The sequence below is a fragment of the Nipponia nippon genome, unplaced genomic scaffold (genome assembly GCF_047370975.1).
Source record: "Nipponia nippon isolate SJK-2023a ecotype South Korea unplaced genomic scaffold, ASM4737097v1 scaffold_18, whole genome shotgun sequence".
In the NCBI taxonomy this organism is placed as follows: domain Eukaryota; kingdom Metazoa; phylum Chordata; class Aves; order Pelecaniformes; family Threskiornithidae; genus Nipponia; species Nipponia nippon.
The window spans coordinates 2187741-2207766 of NW_028262334.1; the positions used below are offsets into that span (position 1 = coordinate 2187741).

General features: G+C 52.1%; 1 protein-coding gene and 1 long non-coding RNA gene across 4 annotated transcripts; one reads left to right on the plus strand and one right to left on the minus strand.

Annotated features, from left to right (window-relative positions):
• Positions 1 to 1274: 1274 nt before the first annotated feature.
• FICD (FIC domain protein adenylyltransferase) lies at positions 1275 to 4595 on the minus strand. Of its 2 annotated transcripts, none has more exons than XM_087754281.1 (3): positions 4548 to 4595; positions 3447 to 3788; positions 1275 to 2502 (listed from the first exon to the last, which is right to left on the minus strand). In XM_087754281.1, exons 2-3 carry the CDS (start codon positions 3736 to 3738, stop codon positions 1427 to 1429), a joined length of 1368 nt encoding a protein of 455 aa, XP_087610407.1. In that variant the 5' UTR covers positions 3739 to 3788; positions 4548 to 4595; the 3' UTR covers positions 1275 to 1426. The 2 variants fall into 2 exon arrangements, with proteins under 2 accessions (XP_087610407.1, XP_087610406.1); XM_087754280.1 differs by lacking the exon at positions 4548 to 4595 and adding an exon at positions 3927 to 4200.
• Positions 4596 to 4902: 307 nt separating this feature from the next.
• On the plus strand, positions 4903 to 14530 carry LOC148056057 (uncharacterized). 2 transcript variants are annotated; one of them, XR_015703993.1, is made up of 4 exons: positions 4903 to 5179; positions 5261 to 5400; positions 13233 to 13416; positions 13823 to 14530. It is a non-coding gene; the product is annotated as an uncharacterized LOC148056057 (long non-coding RNA). The 2 variants fall into 2 exon arrangements; XR_015703992.1 differs by having other exon boundaries at positions 4903 to 5400.
• Positions 14531 to 20026: the final 5496 nt, after the last annotated feature.

Genomic DNA, 20026 nt, shown 5'->3' on the forward strand with positions numbered 1-20026 from the left:
CCTGTCAGCAGTAATCGGTACATAAGCATGGAGCAGTGCTGTAGGATATACGTAACCCCCAGTCTTGTCCTGTTGTCTGCTTGTATAAAACTTGTCCTAACTACCTGGCAGGTAAGAGAGAGTTAGAAGGGAAGAAACTTAACACTGGCCTGGGACAGTCTTAACAGCTTATGCTGTTTTGCAAAGGGTTTAAGCTTAACAGCACTCCAAACTGGATTGAATCGAAGTTTTCTGAACTTAGAGGTGTTGGGATCAATTATGCTGTTACACAGCTGGCAGGGAGGGGTGTAGGCAAGCTCTTCTATGTTAGGCTGCAGGTGCTTTTACCTTAAAAGCAGAGAGAAGGTTCACTGCTTTGAATTGCATGGCAGCTTCCAGGTTCTACGCTAACTGCCACTGCAGCACAAAAAGGCCTCGTGTGATTCTTAACGCATTTATCACAGTAATAATGTGACCTAGTAATTAATTGTGAAAAGTCCTCTTGTGTAGATTGAAGAAACTTAAGTTTTTTGCAAACTGGCTACACGCAAGCAGCACAACTGATAAAGGTTGTCTCATGGTTAGGTATAACAGCCTTTGCAGAAGCAAGCTCTTTTCAAACCCTGAACTGAAAGGTAGGACAGCTGCAGCTTCCCGGGGACCCTGCTCGATGAGGTGGGGTCTGAGGCAAGGCCTCGGGGCGCTTCAGTAGTCCTTCTATCTGAAGTACAGCAAAAGCACCTCACAGTTCATTTCTTCTCTTGTTCCAGTCACATCATCTGTAATCTTACACCAAGTACTTCCCACTTGTACAAAACTCAGCCTGGGAAAGGCAACTGAAAGTAAACGTGCAAAGTGCTACTGCAAACAGAAATGGGAAGGGAGAGATGCCTTTGCTGAACTGGAGTTCAGCCTCCTTCCTGATCAGCCCTTGTACGACTGACAGGAAAGAGCCTGATGAACTGGTCCGGGGGAGTGCTGTTACTGCAAGGGTTGTGCTAGAGGTTTTTTTGAACAACGGGGAAGAGGTAACACAAAAGCTACAACTGAGTTAAGACTTTGTCTTGCCTAGCAGCTCCTTGACAAGGTGAGACCGTGCAGCTGACCCACCAGGTGAAGGGTTGTGATTGAAGCGGCTTCTCAAAGCTTAATTTTAAGGAGAAATTAAATTCTACTTCAGCTTGTTGAGCCCCTCTGACAACTCTCCCCACCTCCTTCCAGTAGCACAAGCAAGTTATAGTGCACAGTCAACATCAACAGTTCACATTTCAGCTTGGCATAATGTATATAAATAAATTATATTAATTTAATCAAATGTAAGACACTTTAAATAAATGAAATGCTAAAAGAGTGACACCTCCTGTCGAGTTATTTCCCAGCAGGAATACTGAGCGGCTTGGCGTGCTGTTCTCCCATGTGTACGTTGGCTCCTGAACGTCCCCAGCCCTCAAGTCTTGACGGGGATAGTTTGTTTGCAGCCAGCAGTGCTGCCATCTGCTTCAGGTAAGCCCACAGAGTATTCTGTGGTGGCAATGAGCAACATGTCCAGAGTCGTCTCAGCACACTTGGCAATAAAGCGTATGAAAGGCCTCACGTCGCCCTCGTTGGCTACTTCTAAGACGTGATAATACTCGGCCCGCTGCTCCTTGCGGATCGTGATGGGCGGGTAGCCTGCCTGCATCAGTATGAGGTTCATTAACAGGCGCGAAGTCCTTCCGTTGCCATCTACAAATGGATGGATGTAAACCAACTTGTAGTGGGCTAAGGCAGCAAATTCCACAGGGTGCAAGCTCATGGCGTCTTCCGAGTTAATCCACTGCACAAACTCCTGCATCTGTTTCTCAACGTCCTGGGGATGCGGGGGTATGTGATGTCCCACAAACACCTGAGTAGTCCTGAACCGCCCGGCCTCCACCGGGTCGGCGTAGCCCAGCACTCTCCGGTGGATCTCCAAGATGTCACTGATGGTTACGGAGCCTATCCGCGATACCAGCGTGGTATTGACATATTTCAAAGCTGCGTGCATGCCAATCACCTCATTTTGCTCCACTAAGCTTTTTCCAGGAACAGCGTATCTGGTCTCGATGATGTGTCGTATTTCTGACAGCGTCAGAGTGTTTCCTTCAATAGCAACCGTGTGGTAGATGTGGTGATAATAGGACTCCTCCATCACTCGGCGCAGGGCAGAGTTGCCTTTGGGGATCGCCATCACTTTTTTAACCTTGCTGTCAATAATGCTAAAATACCTCTGATCTATCTCTTCAACTAAAGGTAGCGTCCGGTCCCGATTGATCAAAGCCTTCTCGTTGCAGGGAGAAATGGTCAGAGCTTTGGAGTACAAATAGTCGGCTTGAAGAATGTCTTTTTCCTCTTCGGAAAAGATACCAAATTCATTCAGGGCATCCACATAATCGGGGTCCATTTTGAGGGCGTACACAAACAGTTTGTGGGCTTTCTCCCGCTTTCCTTGGCGCTTCATTTCGAGGGCTTGGTTCAGAGCCGCTTTGGCTTCTAACTTCACTTCTGAAACGCAACAATAACAGTTAGATAACAGGGCAGTGAGTTTTACTGAAAACGTCTGGACACCATCACTGTCCACCGATACAAAAATGAAATAAAGCAAGCCTACGAGAACTTTATTCCAGCCTTTGCCGGGCTACAAGCGCGGAGGCTTATGCCACGTTTACAGGCTGAGTACGCGGCAGCAGAGCTGTTCCCGGCGGGAAGCGTGGTGAGGCAGGATCTGTGAGCAGCACGGCTCAAGCTGGCCGCAGGCGTGTAGCCAGCCCGGCAAAACCCGCTTTGGCCACCAGGCTGCTTTGTGTTGGAGGACACAGAGTCTTAAATACATTCTCTTGGCAATAACGGCAGTTCTCTTGCTAGAAGCACAGCCCACAGCTGCTAACAGCACTTCTATCCCTTTTTTCACTGAACTCTCAAACATCTTCCCAGCAATAATAGCTTTAATGCGAACAAAGATACAGTGCTGGAATTGTAATGATGCCTTTGAATGTTTTCCAAATTAATGTCCTGGCCAATGAAGGCAACAACCACAGCCTGTCACTGCCAGAAAGGCTGTTCTGTGGCAGCCAGGATTTCAGGATTAACACTGTGTATCCCAGGTTACCGTGTATTAAAACACCACTCCGTATTCCTTTTACCTTAACAGAATTTACTAGTACCAAAAGCATGAGGAAAAAGTTCTGAGAGACAAAGCAGCGACAGAACGCCAGCGCATCGCCCTTCTACAGCGCAGGGCAATGGAATGCAGTCGGGCTGCTGCTGGCAGCCAGGCTGGCGATGGCGTGTCTGACCTCTGAGTCATCTACAGCTGACGTTAATTAGCAGTTGAGCAGTGAGAGTTCGTTATCGTTATGGGGTACAGGAGATCATCAGGTAGAGGGTATGGATCTCCAGATGTGAGTTGTTACACAGCAACACAGCTGCCCGCCCGGGGACACTCTTACCTGGGGAGGCTTTGCCTTTCAGCACCAGCAGCTCCAGCCCGTTGGAGGTCACGCTCAGTCCGGTTGTTTGTCCTGCGTATCTGCTGACCCCCGAGGAGCCCGTGCCCAGTTTACTTTTCAGGAAGGAGAGTCCTTTGAGCACTGCGCGGCACTGGTCTTCCACAGCAGCCAGCGGGAGCAGCAGCATCACGAGCGAGCCCAGCAGGAGCGCGAGCACGGCCGCCCACCTGATGCGGACCCACAGGGTTATCCATTTCAACTCGGGATCTGTCGCCATAGACACGAGATTCATCCTGCTTCCAGCGCAGACACGAGGAACATCTCCTTTCCTGCTGCTCCCACCTGGGAACAGAAACAGCTTTAGCCAGAGCTCCGTGCCATGGGGCAGGCGTGGTGCTGGGGACGTGGCACCCGAGTGGACTTGAGCATACGTGCTCCGGGTTTCGGTCACAGCTGTTAGGGGTTATCCCAGGCACCCACCTTTCCCTGCCACCTCTAAGCACATCGGGGCAGGGCGCCTGCAGCGTTCAGTGTAACACAGATCCTCGTAACACAGATCCTTATGGGATCCGCTATACGTTAATGCAACAGCAGCAGCACGACGAGACATTGATGCCCATGGGCAGCGTGGGCACCGGGCTCTGCCAGCCCGCTCTGCAGGGATGAAGGAGCTCTGTCCCGCACGCCTATGGCACAGCCACCCAGCTCCCAGCCCCCTCCAGGCCTGCGACCCCCGAAGCCAGAGGCTCCGGCCTCCTGCGCGTCCTCCCGGTGTGGAAATCCCTCCCCAGACCCCCCCCCCCCCCCCGCTTCCCCTTCAGCCGCCGCTGCTCCTCCGGCACGGCTCCCTCCCCAGGTCTCCTTCCCCCAGCCTGGCCCCCCTCACCCCAGCTCCTCGCCCCCGCCCCGGCCCGCAGCCCCCCCCCGGCCTCGGTCCCCCCTCAGGCCAGCACCTCCCCGCCACCGGGCCCGGCTCCCCGCAGCCCCCAGCCTCCCCTCAGGCCGGGGTCCCGCTGGCCCCACCAGCACCTTGGGGCGCCCCCTGCCCCAGGTGCCCCCCTCACCCCCGAGGTCCGCCCCCGGCCCGCGTCCCCCCATCACCTTTGCCGCCTCCCTGAGCCGCCGGCTACCGGCTACAGTAGCCCCGCCCTCTGGGACCCCGCCCTCCGCGCCCTGCCATTGGCTGAGCCGCCCCTCTTCTCCTTTTCTATTGGTGCTCACAGCGGATCCTTCTCTCTTATGTTCCGCCCCCTTTCCTGCCCTCGGCTTCCTGTGGCGTCTTCCGGGTAGCGCCACGCCCCCGACGGGGGAGAGGCTCGTGGAGGGTGAGAACTGGCGGGCACTCACGCCAATCATAGGAGAAATAGCCAATGAGAAGGGAAGATGGAGGAGGGGCGGACTCCTAGGCGTTAAATAGCAGGTGGGCACGCCCCCTGTTGCTACGCGACGGCGGCGGCCTAGCGGGGAGCAGGCCGCCATCGCTCTCCTCAGGCCCGGGCCCGCGGCCGCCGTCGTTCCCCTCAGGCTTGGAGCAGGGCTCCGGGGAGGCCCAGCCCGGCTGGGCCGCTTGAGGGTGCAGGGCCGGGAGAGGGGAGCTGCCTGGCTGGCGCGGCCTCCTCTGTGGAGAGGCTGGGGATGGCCCGGGGCTTCCACCAGCCGGGCTCTGTTGGGGCAAGGTGGTGTGGGGAGCGCAGCAAACCGTCCTCAGCGCTCATGGCTTGTTTGTTTGCATGGTAAAATACCTTTTCTGTTTGATAGAAGTGTTCTTGTCACCGATCCCTGGCCTTTCTTTTTTTTTTTTCCTTTGCCTTAAGGCAGCAGAGCGTGCCAGTAAGCAACGTACCTTGGTGCTCCGCAGCAGGGCTGTGCCTCTCCCCTCCCTCGGCTGGAGACTAGGAATGGGGAGAGATTTGACAAAAGCTGAAGGAAAAGAGAATGTTTTAGGGAATTGCAGGTAACTCCCTCAGATTTCAGTACCTAGCAAGATGATAAGACAGTTTTCTACCAGATGCTTATGCAGCAAATCATCACTGGCAGGGAAAAATAACCTGGTTTGTCAGAAATAAATTGTGGGAATTTAAACTATTTTTCTTCTTTGTGGCTGACAACAGTGAAAAAGCAGGTACGGTAAATACAGCTCTTGTGTTGTGAGGGCTTGGAGCCCTCCCGCGCGACATGCCCAGAGGAATGCTAAAGAAGATGGGCCTGGATTGCTTCCCTGCAGACGGTGCACACCGTGCTTCTGTGCGGCACACGTTTTAACAGCCGCCTTCAGCTGCGATGGCTCTTCTCCCTGGAGGGTATTTCAGGGGGAGGTTTTACCAGCAACTGTCCCTTCTGCTTTTGCTTTCTGTTATAGCACTGGCTGGGGTGGAGGAATAAAGAATGTGTCTAAAACTTGCTTGTGATACCGGATTGGGTTTGTTGGCAAGAACTTAAGAAGAAAAAGGAGCAAATTTAAATTATTTTAGTAAAATGAACAAGTGTTCTGAAACATGAAGTTCAAGAAAAGCGAGTGCTGCAGTCAGAAAGAGGAAGTCAGGCCCAAAACGTGCCTGCCCCACAATGCGCCCTAATGCCTGCCCCTGTGTCAGCCTCTGCACGGGCTGCCCGTTGCGAAGCCTCGGAGAGGAGCCAGCTCTGAGTTCCCTCCCAATGTTTTGAGCACAAATGCAGTATTCTTTCCTTCTTGGATACTGTTCCTCACAGCCTTGCGTTTCCCTCAAGCCTGTTGGGAATACACCTTTCCTGAGCAGTGTCTTGAAACCAAACCTTTCAGAGGAACTGTTGCTTTGGTGGTCTCTTTGCGTGGGGGACTTCCAATGACGAGGACAGGCCACCTTTGTGCCCGAATGATCAAGGAATACACTGCCAGCACTTAAGTAAGAGCATAGTATGGGGCATGCTGTCCCATAGTATGGATGCTGTCTGGATCCTGATCCAGGTTAGCTTTCTTCTGCTTCCTCTGCAAATGATGTTGCATTACATGGAGGTTTCCAGAGACAGTCTTCCTTTTCTTGCTTGTTTTCAGTGGGAAAGGCAGTAACCACTCTGTCAGTGCTGGGGCTCTCTCAGGTGTTTATTGATTTTACCAGGATTGACAAAAGCATCTTGATGAACTCAGTTCAACCAGCGTCCCTAAAAAGAGACTGACAGCAACCTCAGCTCTGAGACCACTCAGCAGCAAATGGAGCCCAAGGCGATTCCTGCAGCACAAAATTATCATGTCCTCCAGCCATTTGGAGCCTGCCAGAGCCCTTTAATGCTGAAAGATAAGTTTGGGGGATAATTAGCATTTGAAGGATGAGCAAATCTATCTGCCCTTCAAGAGGAAGCTTCGACAGAAATGTGTATTTTCTTCAGTGCCAGTGATATCACACACAAGCCTAATTACGCAATAATTACAGTGAGGATGTATTTTCCTTTTAAAAATGGTGAGAAGCACATTTAGAATCTGTTCACCAATTAAATCTGATCCAACAGAGGAGAACAACATTGATAGCCAGGAATGCCTGGCATCTCATCCCGGCTTCGACACCTCTCGGTAGCCTTGGAGCAGTACTTCTTCATGACTACTGTGGTAGAAGCCAACAACGCCATGCCGTCCCTTGGCAGTGCCAGCAGTACTGCTGATACTTGGCATTTCTACAGCTCTTCCTCAGCATGGATCCGGGCTAGCTCAAGGGTTGCCATTGCCAGTACACCGTACATCGCAATTATTTACGGTTTTGTCAGGAATAGCAAGGGGATGTCCTGATGTAGATGGTAGGAAAGAGTAGGGCTGTGAAACGCTGGAGCTGTAGCCCTGGTTTGGCCTGCCGGGGCTCCGTGGCAGCTCTCGGCGTGGTTGGACGTGGACGTGTCTAGAGCCATGGTCGTGCCGAAGGGTTCCGATCTGGACCCTTAACCTCTAGGGGGAATTTGCATTTGAAATGGTGCCTTTGGTTACGGTGGTGCAGAGGGACACTGGAAGCATTACCGTTGTGTCAGGGGAGACGACGTGTAAGATGCTGGTTCTTATTACTTAATATTTGAGGCTGAATCTGGTGAATGTGGAAGTGGAAGGGTCCCTGCAGCCGGTAGATGGCACTGACTCATTTCGCCGCTCCATAGAAACGTCCCAGTGTGCTGCAGTTTCTCTCCTGGACCTTTATACCTTCTGCTTTTAGAGGTAGGGATCATGAAAAACATATTTTAAGGTTGAGTAGGGCTCTGGTTTCCTTTTGGAACTGTTTGTAGCGGGATAAAAACTGCCTTTTTGTGTGCTAAGGAGGTTTTGGGGATCTACTGCTGCTGAGGTGTAACGGTGGCGGCACAGACCTTGCGTTTCTCTGAAGCTTGCACAGTGCTGTGTCTGGTGGTGGCTGTTAGGCTGATCCTTGTGATAATCTTACCTGACATAAATTTTGAAGATGTGATAAGGCAGCAACATTAGTGTTGTTTCTTTCTGGCTTTCCTGGGCCACATATTAAAAGAAAAAAAAATCTTTTCAAAAGGGAGGGCTTGTCTGCCCTCCCCTTCCAGCCTCGAGTCCGGCCGTGCTGCAGGCCCAGCATCCCCTGCAGGCCTTGCCATGCTGGGGGTGCTGGTGGTCTCTTTTTGTCCCCCTCCAGCCCAGGTTTCATCTTTTATTTCCTGCGCTCTTGGGCAGTGTCGTTGGGGCTTGCTGGCGACTGGTTGCCCTTGAGTTGTTGGGTTGAACCAAGGCAACGAGGAGGCAGTGAGCTGCTTGAGGAGCATCACTTGGGAAAGGCTCCTTGTCTGTTTGAGGGTCGTCTTGTCAGGAAAAGCTACTGGATGCAGAGACAGAACTGTATATTGAAGTGTGGGATTTTAATCAATGAACAGATGGGCAAGTAAGAGATCACATGCCTGGTGGTAAAGCTGTCACCCAGGTCAAAGCAAGGTTGTTGTGAAAAACGGTTTTGACATTCTCTGCTGCAATGTTTGCAAGGCAAACGGAAACCACGTCCTGGATCCAAGCACTAGTGAGCAGTGCAAAGACCAAAGGGATTTTTAATTACAGAGAAAATAGAAGGGTAAGCAAAAAGCAAGAGCTAGATTGCACTGTGGTGATTACTTCTTCTAGCTGGAAACCAAAGACACCGAGTGAGGGGGTTCAAGGCTAAGTGAATGATTTAAAGCTCTTAGTGCAAACACTGAGAAGCACAAACAGAAGACTGAGTAGATAGCTGAAAACAAAGCTCTGAGAGGGTGCAGGAACAGAGGGCTTTGTTGGCTCTCTTAACAAGTAATGAGGAATGAGCTTCTCAGACAGATTGGTTTGCGGCACTGGGAATAAATGGACAAAAGGAAAACTTTCAAAGCAATACTGCAGCTGAGCGCGACGTATTTCAGCTAAGCTGGGACAGAGCTGTTCTAACATCAGACCAGTAAGCTTGTTTCAACCAGCAGGTCCCAAGCAAAGCCACTCCGCAATGTCTGGGTATAATGAGGAATGCAATTTAGAGGGAAGAAGGAAATAAGGAGTCCCATCTGTGCGGAAGAAAAGCTCTTTCATTATTGCACTTGTGGTCAGCACAGTTTTTCAATCAATCAGCTGCGCGTTGCTGCTGGTTTGGAGGTCTGGAAGGCTGTGGGGCACAGAAATAACCATCCCAAGCGAGCGGCGAATGCTGCTGAGCTGGTACTGTTTCCAGGCAGGGGCAGAGGTGGAAATGGCAGCGCTTGGGATGCCTCCCTGTTCCAGTACTTGTGAAGAGTTTTCAGTCATGGTGCTGGGAGCTGTGGAGAACGGGGACCAAACCTGAAAACTCTTGGAAAAAACCAACATAGTTTGTGGGAGAGAACGTGTTTCTCATGGCAGTTCCTGTTCTTGCTGGCTGTCCTACCTTAGACTAAGAAAGGTCAGCTTTATGGAAGTTGAGGGCTGTAGAAAGCCGCAGGCATACGTGATCCCAAGGTTGAAGAGGACATTTCTCGGGGACCTTGGTCTGTTTCTACCACCAAGCCTCATTAGGGACTTCTCGGCCATTTACTCGCAGTCCCCAAACTCCGTGGGAGTCCTGCCGCAGAGGGGACTTGGGAGAGGGGTAAGGCAAGTCGCTGCATGCTCGTCTCCAGCCTGTCCTTGAAGCTGAGGTGGAAATGCTGACTGTAATAAGAGTCATTTTGGACTCACTGCCACATATACTTGACTAATGTGACTCCACGCCAGGCAGTCTGGAAATATATTAAACCCGTGAGCCACTGCAGTGATGATTTGCATGTCAATAAGAGAAGGGAAATTGCCTCCTACAGTCTCCCCTCTGGGTTTTGATCCTGTGAAGTGCCAGGTATCCCCAACTCCAGTCCATTTAATTGATTCTAGGAGGCAGTGGAGACCTCCTGGGATAATGAGGGCTTCTGGGGTAAGATGCTTAGCTAATCTCTTGCTTTTACCTCCCTGCTCCTCTGGCTGAGTGGGGCGGGGGGTGTTCAGCTGAAAACGCACAAAAGCGATGCTTGTTAAGAGGGATTTAGTGTCAAAGTCTATGTAGGCACATGTTCCCACTGTCCATCCTCTAGCACGCTGCACAGAGCTTCATTGGTCTCTGAATATCAGGGAGCACAGAAACCTGCTTAGGACCTGGCACAAGGATGAGCAGCTTTGCGATAGCCACACAGGGGTGAAAACAACCTCCTGATCCTTTCCAGGTGCCAGAGGAGCAGTCGGATCAGGGCAGCGCTCGCAGTGCGGCCTGGCAGAGAAGGGTGGAGAGCTGTCTGTGCCACAGCAGAGACCTCTCTTCCAGCAGGCACGCTTACTGGGGACGCGTTTGCAAAATGCATCATTTAATAGTTAAAACTCTGCGCACTTGCTGTCTCCAGGGCTTGTAATCTAGGACGAGGAGGGCTAAAACAAGCAAGAAGGTAGGTGTTTTGTAGGAGCAGATTACAAAAGGAGCTATTTTACCTTGTAAGATTGTCAGCACGCCCCCTGCTAAGGCAGTGACAGCTCTCAGAGCTTAGCAGGTGTCCCGCAGAGATTTGGGAGGGCAATACAACAGCTTGTCAGACTTGGAGGTGGCACTTCTCGCTAATGCAACGGTGGGACAGACTTGACTGAAGGTGGTCCTTCCCGCAGGTGGGGAGCCTGAGGCTGGCACCGTTTGGGTCTCTGGGGACCTTTGCGTGTGCTCGGGGAGATGCCTATGCCATCGGCTGGAGGCGGTGGTGGCCCTGGTGGCCACGGGCACCACGCTTGGACTCTCTGTGCTCAGGGATCATCTTCTAGTCTTGGATACCCTCAAGCTCTTCCCTTCTTGGACTTTAAAAACCCACCTGGTTTAGATCTGGGAAGGACTTGATCCTCATTACTCTTTCCTTTTTTTTTTTTTTCTTGGTGGTGTTCACCTGCCCCCATCCTGCCTGCTTTGGTGTGGGGGACCAGAATGTCCTTCTGCTGCCTGCCAGAGGCCCGGGTACAGGATGCGGCCCGGGGAGAGGCAGAATCTGAGAGTGGTCTCGGGACAGCCGTGTGCTATGGAGGGCCACGGGTGGCTGCTGAACAGGGGGACATTTTTCCTTAAAGGTGCCAGGAGAGGGGACGATGCTCAGTCACCATGGCAACCACAGCCAGCGCAGGGATGCTGGGGAGGCTGCGGTGTGTCCTGGCAGAGGTGCCGGGGGGTGCTCGGGGGCCTGCGCGTGAGCCCGGGCTGGACTGGGTGCTGGAGGCCAGCGTGTCCTGGTCCTGCGCCGATTTCCAACATGTCAGTCTCTTGATCAGTGCGGACTGCCTGCGAGGGTCCCTGCTCAGCCGGGACTGCCCCGAGCAGTGTTTGATAACAAGGTGCTCCCACAATGCAGTCTTTTAAGAGCTATTTAAGTTCCTAAATCCCAGGAAGCAAAGCAGGGGCTCTGGAGCAGAGGCCTCGGTAATTGCCAGCTGCTCTGGCTTTGCTTCTCCATGAATCTAAGTTTCCAAAGGCTCCTGGAGCCTGGGATATTCAAATGCCTCTTTATATGTGATGATTGTTAAAAATACAAACCAAAGCAGGTGGACGATCCTTTATAAATCACAAAGCATCTCTGTGGTTAGTAACATTGACGTGGAGATCTGATCTCGGGAACTCTGCTCGACTGTTTTCTCAGCACCTACACTCAGAAACAAGCAAGGCAAGAGCTGGAAGAAATGGATTTGCAAAGCGACCTGCGCTGTTCTCAGCAGAGCTCAGACGCTGACTCGCGAGCCCTCTTGCAAACACGGAGAAAGAGCATGCGTAGTTCACAGCTTTCCATGGCTCTCTGTTAATTTTCCTGCATGCTGCTAAATAAAACGCATCTTCTGAAATTCCTCCAAATTAAAACTCAGGCTCCCCTCTCCCCCCGCCAGTAACAGTGCAGAGAACAGCCCCTGCTTATTACCAGCAGTGGAACTCCATCTTTATCAGGTTCCTCCAGCACTCTGCAAAACTCAAGAGTTGTTAAATGTTTCACTTTATACGGCTGGATTTAATTACTTTGGAGATGGAATGTGAAATCTCCTGTGTTGGGCTTTATGGCTTTCAACAGGAAGAGGCTGAGCTGGAACAGGAGTTGCGTGTAAATCTCTCTCTGTGCTAGTATGTAGGGCAAACACCGCGAGCTGCTTTTGCAAGCTCTCGGCATCGCATGGAAGCTCCGTACGTGTGCAGCTCTTCTCTGCTGATGCCAGCAGAGCCCCGGCACCACGCTGGGCTCGCTCCGTCTGTTCCTGGGCCCTCGCTGCTCTCTGCCTGTTCCCAAAAGAGGTGATGCCAGGGTGGGCTGCGGCAGGCTCCTCTTTGGGCCGGGTGAAGAGATGGGAAAAGCTGAGCGCGGTGTATCGATGCTCCTGTGCCAGCTCCATCCCAGCCTTGTCCTGCGGGACGTGGGCGCAGCGTGCTGGCGGGGCAGGAACGAGCTGAGCCTTTCCCCAGGAATGCAACGCAGATGCTGTGGAAATAAACACAGCGCAGCTGGGGCACGCACACATGGGCTTGTGCCCTGTCTGGCAGCTCAGGTGATTTGTCTAAACCCGTGTGCCGTCTTAGCGGTGAGGAAGCCTTTCTGATGAAGCACTGTTGTTATTGTTTCTTGCCTCATAGCCAACTTGTTACCTGCTTTCTGGGACTTGAATCTCACGCCTGCGCCCCTCTGCGTGCCGTCCCCTACCTGCAGCTCCCCAGCCGTGAGTGAGCGTCAGCCCCTCGCAGGCTCCAGCTCTCTGCCCTCCCTTGCTTTGGCTTCTTGCTCATCTCCAGAAGCTGCAGCTTACATCTGTGCTCTTTGTAGCTAATGAGCAGCTACTGCCAGGTGAGCCTAAACCCCAGCCCACGGTGTTGACAGCTGGATGCAGTTCAGGTCCTGAAAGCGGTGGCACATCTGTTGCTTTTGCTGGCTGGGTCAGCACCGTGCCTTCGCACAAAGCGGCGAGGTGCCTCCCTTTTCTCAGAGGTCTGTCCATTTTGGAAGCAATTATAAGATTGCCGTTTCTCCCAGACATTGCAAATGGCTTCAGGCAAGAGCTAAGAGCTCTGTGGAATTACTTCAGTGGAGCTGATGCTTGCTGAATGTTTCCGTAAATGGCCAATGCTGGGTCATAATTCAGTGCAGCTCCTCCGGGGACGGAGCTGTGGTCCGGGCAGTGGTGCTGCACGGCGTAGCTGTGTGCTCAGTATGAGTGCAAGCCAGGGCAATGCTCTCTACTTTGGTGGGGATCAGCGTTCAAGGGCTTTTTACTCTAGAGGGAAACAGGAATGTTTCTCCTTGTTCTGCATTCATGGATCCCTGGCTGATGGCATGTCTGTGTCATATACCCAGGGCTTCCAAGGAAGAGAAAAGCCTGAGGATGGAGCTGTCCCGTTGAACTGTGGTCTGGGAAGATGCCTGGTGATTACCTGGCCTCTGCTCCGGGGGGGCTGGGTTACTCGTTAGTCCGGCTACCAAATTAGTGCCAGATTGTGCAGAAAACAGCAGCTCGCCTGGGAACCCTTGAATGTCAGGAGTAAGTAGTAGCCTCATCTTTTATATTACTTTATTTGCAGGCATTTAATTGAGGCTCCTGCTGACATTTGGGTTATGTGCCTCGCCAGCCGTGGGCAGCAGGCTGGGCTGGCTCCCTGACTTCCCAGAGCATGAACCTGCTAATAACCGGGCTTCTGCAGACCCCAATCTTTGCTGCATTTTTGTTCTTGTTTAGTTATTACATTTAGTCTCTAGTGACTACAGAGCTGACAGCTGGTAAAGATTTGCATATGGCATGAAATTAAGTGAGTTCATTTTAATGTCTAATCTGTGCAAAGCTGAAATTTGGTTTCTAAAAGCCTTGCTTTGCCTTATCATTGCTGGCACATCTGCTTCATGCATTAGCCTTTGATTTCTAAAAGTTTATTTTCCCTATATTTCACCAGGATGAACAATTAGAGCAGATCTTTGCAACCTTCTGTAAATGCTTTAACGCCAGAACTCGGGATCCTCCGGGGCGTGCAGCAAGCGTTCTGCCTGGCCGTTGAGGAACGTCCCTTGCATTTCCAGCTCTTCCCAGCAGCAATCTGCCCTGAGAAGCTCCCCTAGCCCTTGCTGCCATGGCATGTTCAGCAGCATCCGCTGGGATTACACAATGCCAGCCATAAACGAGCTCCTTCCAGCCAGCGCCTCTTAGATCAGCTTCCCTCAAGTGTGCAAAAGTTACTTCTAAGCCTTTGCTTGTCCTCAAAGCGGGAAGCCGGCTTCAGAACTGGGCTGCGCCATTTCTTTCGGTTTCTCTTCGGTCTTTTCTTGTTCCCCTCTTGTGTGAAGTGTTGAGAGGGAAACCAGCTGTGCCCAGCATGGGGCATGGCAGGGAAATCGCTCTTAGACCTCATCTACGCTCAGGGAATACAGACACAATTTCTCAGGTGCGGGGAGCCCTGGAGCAGCAGGTCCTGCAGCTCGCAGCATTCCCACCTCTCTGTCCCTGAGATCAGAGCATGCCCCGCCAGGGCTGTTTTGGGGCTCAGGGATGAGGCAGCAGGTTGGAGTGATGTACAAGAGGTCAAAATAGCACAGCAACTACTAAAGCCGAACCAGTGACTTGTCTCATATCTAACAGGGCTGTTTACTGGTATTCTAAGTGCAGAGAAAATGCTGGATGGATGTTGTAAATGTTTTGTAGGAGCTGTTTCCTTCAATGTAAATGAGGTGGTGGAGTGGCCTTCCCGTACGCTGTGCTCGTGGTGCCTGGCTTTGGGAGAAAATGAAAAAAGCATCTGGCAGGAGTGTTTGATGTCTGTGAGATGTCGTTTCTGATTCAGATCTCCACCCCAGTAGTGTTTGGAGGATCTGGGAATGCAGATGGATCACCTGCAAGGAGGTTCTTGAATGTTTCCAGTTGGGAGAGAAGTGAAAAACACTCTGAATCTCAAGAAGTGAGTGCTGAGAAGGCGTCCATCCAGCTGTGGCCCTGGAGCAGAGCTCTTGCAAGCAGGTACTCTTACACAGACCAAAATGGCTCAGGTTTGTTCATGCGCTGAAGGCGAGTTCAGATCCAGACCGCAGAGAAGGGTGATGCTGGGGCAGAGTTGCTGGAGACAGAGGGGTGGGAGTGGACTGAGCTGGGCTGGCCAAGACATTTCCCAGCGGGCTCCCTCCAGCATGACCGTGATTCAATAACGCTGAAGTTCAAGAGAGCGCTTGACTTGCTCCTTTCTCATGTTCTGCACCAAAGTTCTTGGCGTCATTCAGACATCAGCTAACCAACTCCTCGGGATGTGTCTCCTTCTCCTTCACCTGCCTTTTCAGGTGGGGCAGGTGGAGCCTGGGACGGTGAGAGGACAGACTCCAATCATACAGCCGTGAAGCTGGGTCAGAATTCCGCTATAGCGGAGTGCCCTGCCGCAGCCCCGGCCTCCCTGCGTGCCCCGGGTATGTGGTCTCTGCTTAAAAAGAGGCAGAAAGCAGAAGCAGGGAGTGGATTTGACAAGAGCACAGTAGTCTCAGGTTTGTGTAATGAGCTGGCATTGCAAACCTTGTGAATCTAGAGATGAGAAAAGAGTACACTGCAGTTGTCTCTATGGGAGGTCTGACCTTTCTGAGCTTGAAATTCAGGACTGAGAAAGCAAAATCCTAGCTTTTTGGCAAATGATACGAGTTTTTCCTCCAGACCATCTGGAATGGAGTTTGGGGTTGGTTTGGGGGTTGGTTGGTTGGTTGGGTTTTTTTTGCTTTAAAGTGTCTTTTGTTTTGCAGACAAGACATCTAGAGACTGGATAAGGAATCAGGCAGGGGCGGGAAAAGCAGGAGGCCTGCAGCTCTTGCACAGAAGCCATTTGCAAACGCTGTGATTCTGCCGAACAGCCTCTTTCTCTAGCCTCCCCAGCACGGCCAAGAGAGGAGCTGAAGGGTTCCTGCCTGCTCTTCAGCGTCAGCAGGGTCTGGAGGGAGCTCTGTCCTGTCCCTGCCACGCTCAGCCCTTGCAGGGTGCCACCAGCGCCCAGGTTTGCCCTTTGCTGACTGAGGAACCAGACCTGCGTTTGAAGAGTCTCCATCGCTCGGTGCTCCCAAGCGACTTGGGCTCTGAGCCCTGGCACCTCCGTGGCGCCGGGGTAGGGCCAAAGGGCCATGGTGAGGGAGCTGGATGTTGGCATCAGCAAAGGCCCAGGGGAGTCCGAGGATGGGCAATCTTGTTCGTGGAGGGAGAGCAAGTTCTAGCAGAGACGGGTTGTGCCTTTGTCTCACCCGAGCTGCGGTGGGGTCATGCACACCTCCCCTTTGCTGGCGTTTATTAGCGCTGTCTCTTGAAAGATCCTGGCATAAATAAGGTTCTTGGCTCAGGCAGCTGCTCATTTGAAGAAATCAATTCAATTAAATTGGACTGGGTGGAGGTGCAATATGGGTGCAAAAGGCTGTGGCAGAGGGCTGTAAATCCTGCTTTCTGCAGCGCTAGAGCTGTCCCTGCTCTTTCCGTCTTCCCCCGTTCTCTGAAATCAAACCCATTTTCCAGCTCCTTTCCTTGTCCTTGCTTCTTCAGGAGGAGAGGAGGTTGGCAGGGCAAGAACTGCAGAGCAGGAGAGCCGATCAATCATTGCTGTATTTTGCACGAAGCCACAGGGGCTGCGTGCTCCCACCGCCGGCAGCGAGCGCTGTGTGCGAGGCTCCGCAGAAGCGGCCGCCTGCCCGAGGAGTCGGCACTTCCGAGAGCTCCTTGCCTCATTCCAAAGAAATACTAATTTGCTAGGGGTAATTTATTTTGCAGCCGGTTTGCTGCTTGAGGGGCAGTAAAAGCAGACAGGTTGATCTCAGCTGTGTTTGAATGCAGGTTCCCTGCTGGCTTCTGTGCATAACTGCTGCTGCGGCTGGGTTCCCTGCTCCACGACGACTGAACAAAAACACACAAACAGCTCCTGGGTTAATGAGATTAAATGTATCCAGTGGAACATCTCTATTTGGAGTGTGCTTCTTGTCCAGGCGCTATTTAAATCTGTGTTTGAAGTTGTGAGGCTTTGCAAATCTGCCTCTCTGTGGGCACCATCTCTAAGTTTTGGTTCGAAGCGGGGTTGAAATTTCCCCCTTGGGCTCATCAAAGCCTTCTCCGGTGCTGAGCCGTGCCGGCAGCCAGCCGCCGGGCCGATCCCCCAGACCCGGGGGTGCTGGTTGTAATGCCGCTGGTAGCTCCCTGCGCTTGTTTGGCAGCTGAATGGGAGGAGTGGGGATTTTGAAATAAGCACAGCAGGGAAGAAAACCCCATGATCTAAAGCAAGCAAGTGAAATCTCATTTTCTCCTTGAATTTCAGAGGGCTGAGCAGCAAACAAACAATTATTTCCTCGCGACTTTGCTGGGTAGATCTATAATTCCTGAGTGACAGGGGACTAGTGCTCCGAAAGTGAGCTGCTGGCTGATGGATAACCTCAGCGACGGCGGGGATGATGATCTGCTGGCACAGAGCGCTCCCACCGCCTGCCCTGCGGTAAATCAGCGCGGCGGGGAGAGACCTCCTCAGGGCTGCGGAGATGCCTCCATCCCTCGCTCCTGGGACCCTCGCGGCTTGCGGGTCCGAGGTCTGGCAAGGCGGAAAATAGCGATGCTATGAAGCGATGTGTGGAAGGAGCAAGCGATTCCATGTTGTGTTTTTCCCCCCCTTGGCGCACAGTTTTATGTACTGTAAAATTTGTTGTGTTATTGGAAACAGCATTTTGGCTGGGGTTTGTACAAGGGAGTGCTGCTAAATATAAATACAAGGCAATTGTTACTTCTTTCAAGCATAACTTTAATTTTTCTCTAATCTCATGGCACAGAAATTCAGATCCTGTTCTCTTGTGGGGAAAGAAGATGCTATTTCCCCTGCCTCTCGCAGCAGGCATTTTATAAATTGGAGACAAACCGAGTGGTTCCAGTGAGGTTGCTAAGGGTGGGCAGGGGGTCAGGTTGGGAGCAGGGCTGTGCTCTGAGGTCCCGGGGGACGGCTCCTGCTCCCTGCTGTAGCCAGCAGCAGCCTGTTGCAGTTTTAATTTCCAAGGAAAATCAGAAAAAGCCCCCCCAACCCAACTGGCTCTCTTCTGGTATTCCAGTGATGTTCAGGTCAGTCCTCTGCCTAATTAGCTTGTAAATATTACTGCAAGTTTTTTTTTCTCTTTTTAGGCCAAGCACACCGCGTTAGTAAGTGTAAGGAGAAATGCATTATGCAAACCATGAGGGAAAAGCATCTGTTTCCCTCTCTCCAGCTCCCAGCACAACCTGCTGCTTAAATGGAACAAAGACACAGCTCTGAAAAGTACCTCTTCTTGTTGGGGGAGAGAGAGAGAGACTTTAAGATGTCGGTATTGAAGTTTCTCTGAAGGACCATGCAGCTGGGGCAGAAAATGTGTTGGGAACCACGGCAGAGGGTGGGAAACGCACCCTCCATGTTAGCAGGGGGGATGCTCGTGGGGTGCACAGGGCAGGACCAGGGTGAAATCCCCCAGGAGATGCATCAGCCTTAGTAAAAGTGTTTGACGGTCGCACTCCAGCAGGAATTAGGGAGACGTCCGTGTGTCAGCTAAGTTACCTGCGCCTGACAGTCCTGGACAACAGAGCTGGGGTCCCCTGGGTGCTGCCTGCCCGGGCAGAGCATCCCTTGCTGCTGCCCCTGCACTTGGTTTTCATTGGGGAGCTGCTTAAAATGTGCTCGGCAGGGGAAAGCTCGGCAGGGCTGGGGCTGAGTGTGGAGACTGAGACTGGAGAAATGCAATTTAGCACCATAGCTTCTGATTAAAATGACTTCACGGGGTTGAGAGGGGCGTTGGCAGAGCCAGAGCTGGCAGCACGCCGTCCGTGGGGCTGGCGGTGCTGGGGGCAGGCAGGGACGGAGCTTGGCCTTGGCCTTGCGCTGGCCTCCCACCCTCCCGCCCTCCTGCCCCTTTCCCATTTCAGTTTTGATTTTTCCCAACAAAGCCCTGAGTTTGGGCAGCTCTTGGCTTCTGAAGTCGTTGGAGAAGCTGTGGTATTTCTTGTTTTTAAGCTTAAAATAGCCTGGAATCGTCTCTTCATGTTTCCTGGAGTCTACTTCGCTTTCCAAACTTAAGCAAGAGTCACTACGATGCAAGCAGGAATTAAAAGCCATTGCAAGCCCCAGATTGAAGTCCATGTGCATTTTACGGGCCCGCAACAGCTAACGCAGGAGCTGTTCCCCGATAAGCATTATTTTGGATCGCTATGAAAGCCACATCAGATCAAGGCTTTTGGCCAGACTCATTTTCTAGTGGTTGTTACAGGCTGAAGTGAACTGCCTGGGGATGGGCCCCAGGGTGCATCAGGAAACAGAGAAAGCAGAGGATCAAATAAAACGAAGCATGTTTTGAGTCCCTGAAAACCATCTTTAGAAAGAGCTTGGCATTATTATTATTTTCAGTCTAATGTTGTTTTCTGCCTAAGTAATGTCGGGGAAGTGTCTTGAATAGCTTCCTAATTTGCGAGGGTCCCAAAGGCATAACGTTCGGAAGGAATTGGATTAACACTTATGAAAAATAAATTACAAGCTGAGTGCTCGTTAGATGATTTTGAATTAATTTATTGATCTGAGGTTGGAGTGTTAGAAAATAGAGGGGAAAAATAACTGATGGCACTTTATCCCCAAACACGCGGTTCTTTACTGAATAAACAAGGGGGTCGAGCTGCGGTTTTCTGGCAACCCCTTCGATTTGAGGAGCTCATCGAGCTGCATGGAGGGGCAGAGCTGCTGGGCTTGGGGCTACCATGGACCCATTGGGGCAGGTGGAAAAGCCCGAGGGACTTCCCTGGCTTTGGCAGCCTGCGATGGCCCAGGGGAAGAGCAGCACACTGCAGGATGCTGTGCCCTGCTCCATGACGCCCAGCAATAAATCTCCCTCCTGAAGATGCTGTTGGGTGGTAGAGAAGATGGAGCCAGGCTCTTCTTGGAGACGCAGAGCGAAAGGCAAAAGGCCGGTGGTAGGAGGGGATGCTCCACTGGGCATAAGGAAAAAACCCTTTGCGGTGGCGGGAATCACTGCTGGGACAGGGGCCGGAGCGGTGGTGGGATCTCTATCCTTGGAGATGCTCAGAGCTCACCTGGAGAAGGTCGTGAGCTGCCTGATGTACTGGGAGGCTGGCTCTGCTTTCAGCCGGCACTCAGGCCAGATGA

Coding starts and splice junctions, on each gene's coding strand:
- FICD (XM_087754280.1), bottom strand. CDS start 4,056: ATGTCTCGTCGTGCTGCTGCTGTTGCATTAACGTATAGCGGATCCCAT. Junction 3,789..3,926: donor CTTAGAGGTGGCAGGGAAAG/GTGGGTGCCTGG, acceptor TTCTGTTCCCAG/GTGGGAGCAGCAGGAAAGGA. Junction 2,503..3,446: donor GAAAGGCAAAGCCTCCCCAG/GTAAGAGTGTCC, acceptor GTTGCGTTTCAG/AAGTGAAGTTAGAAGCCAAA.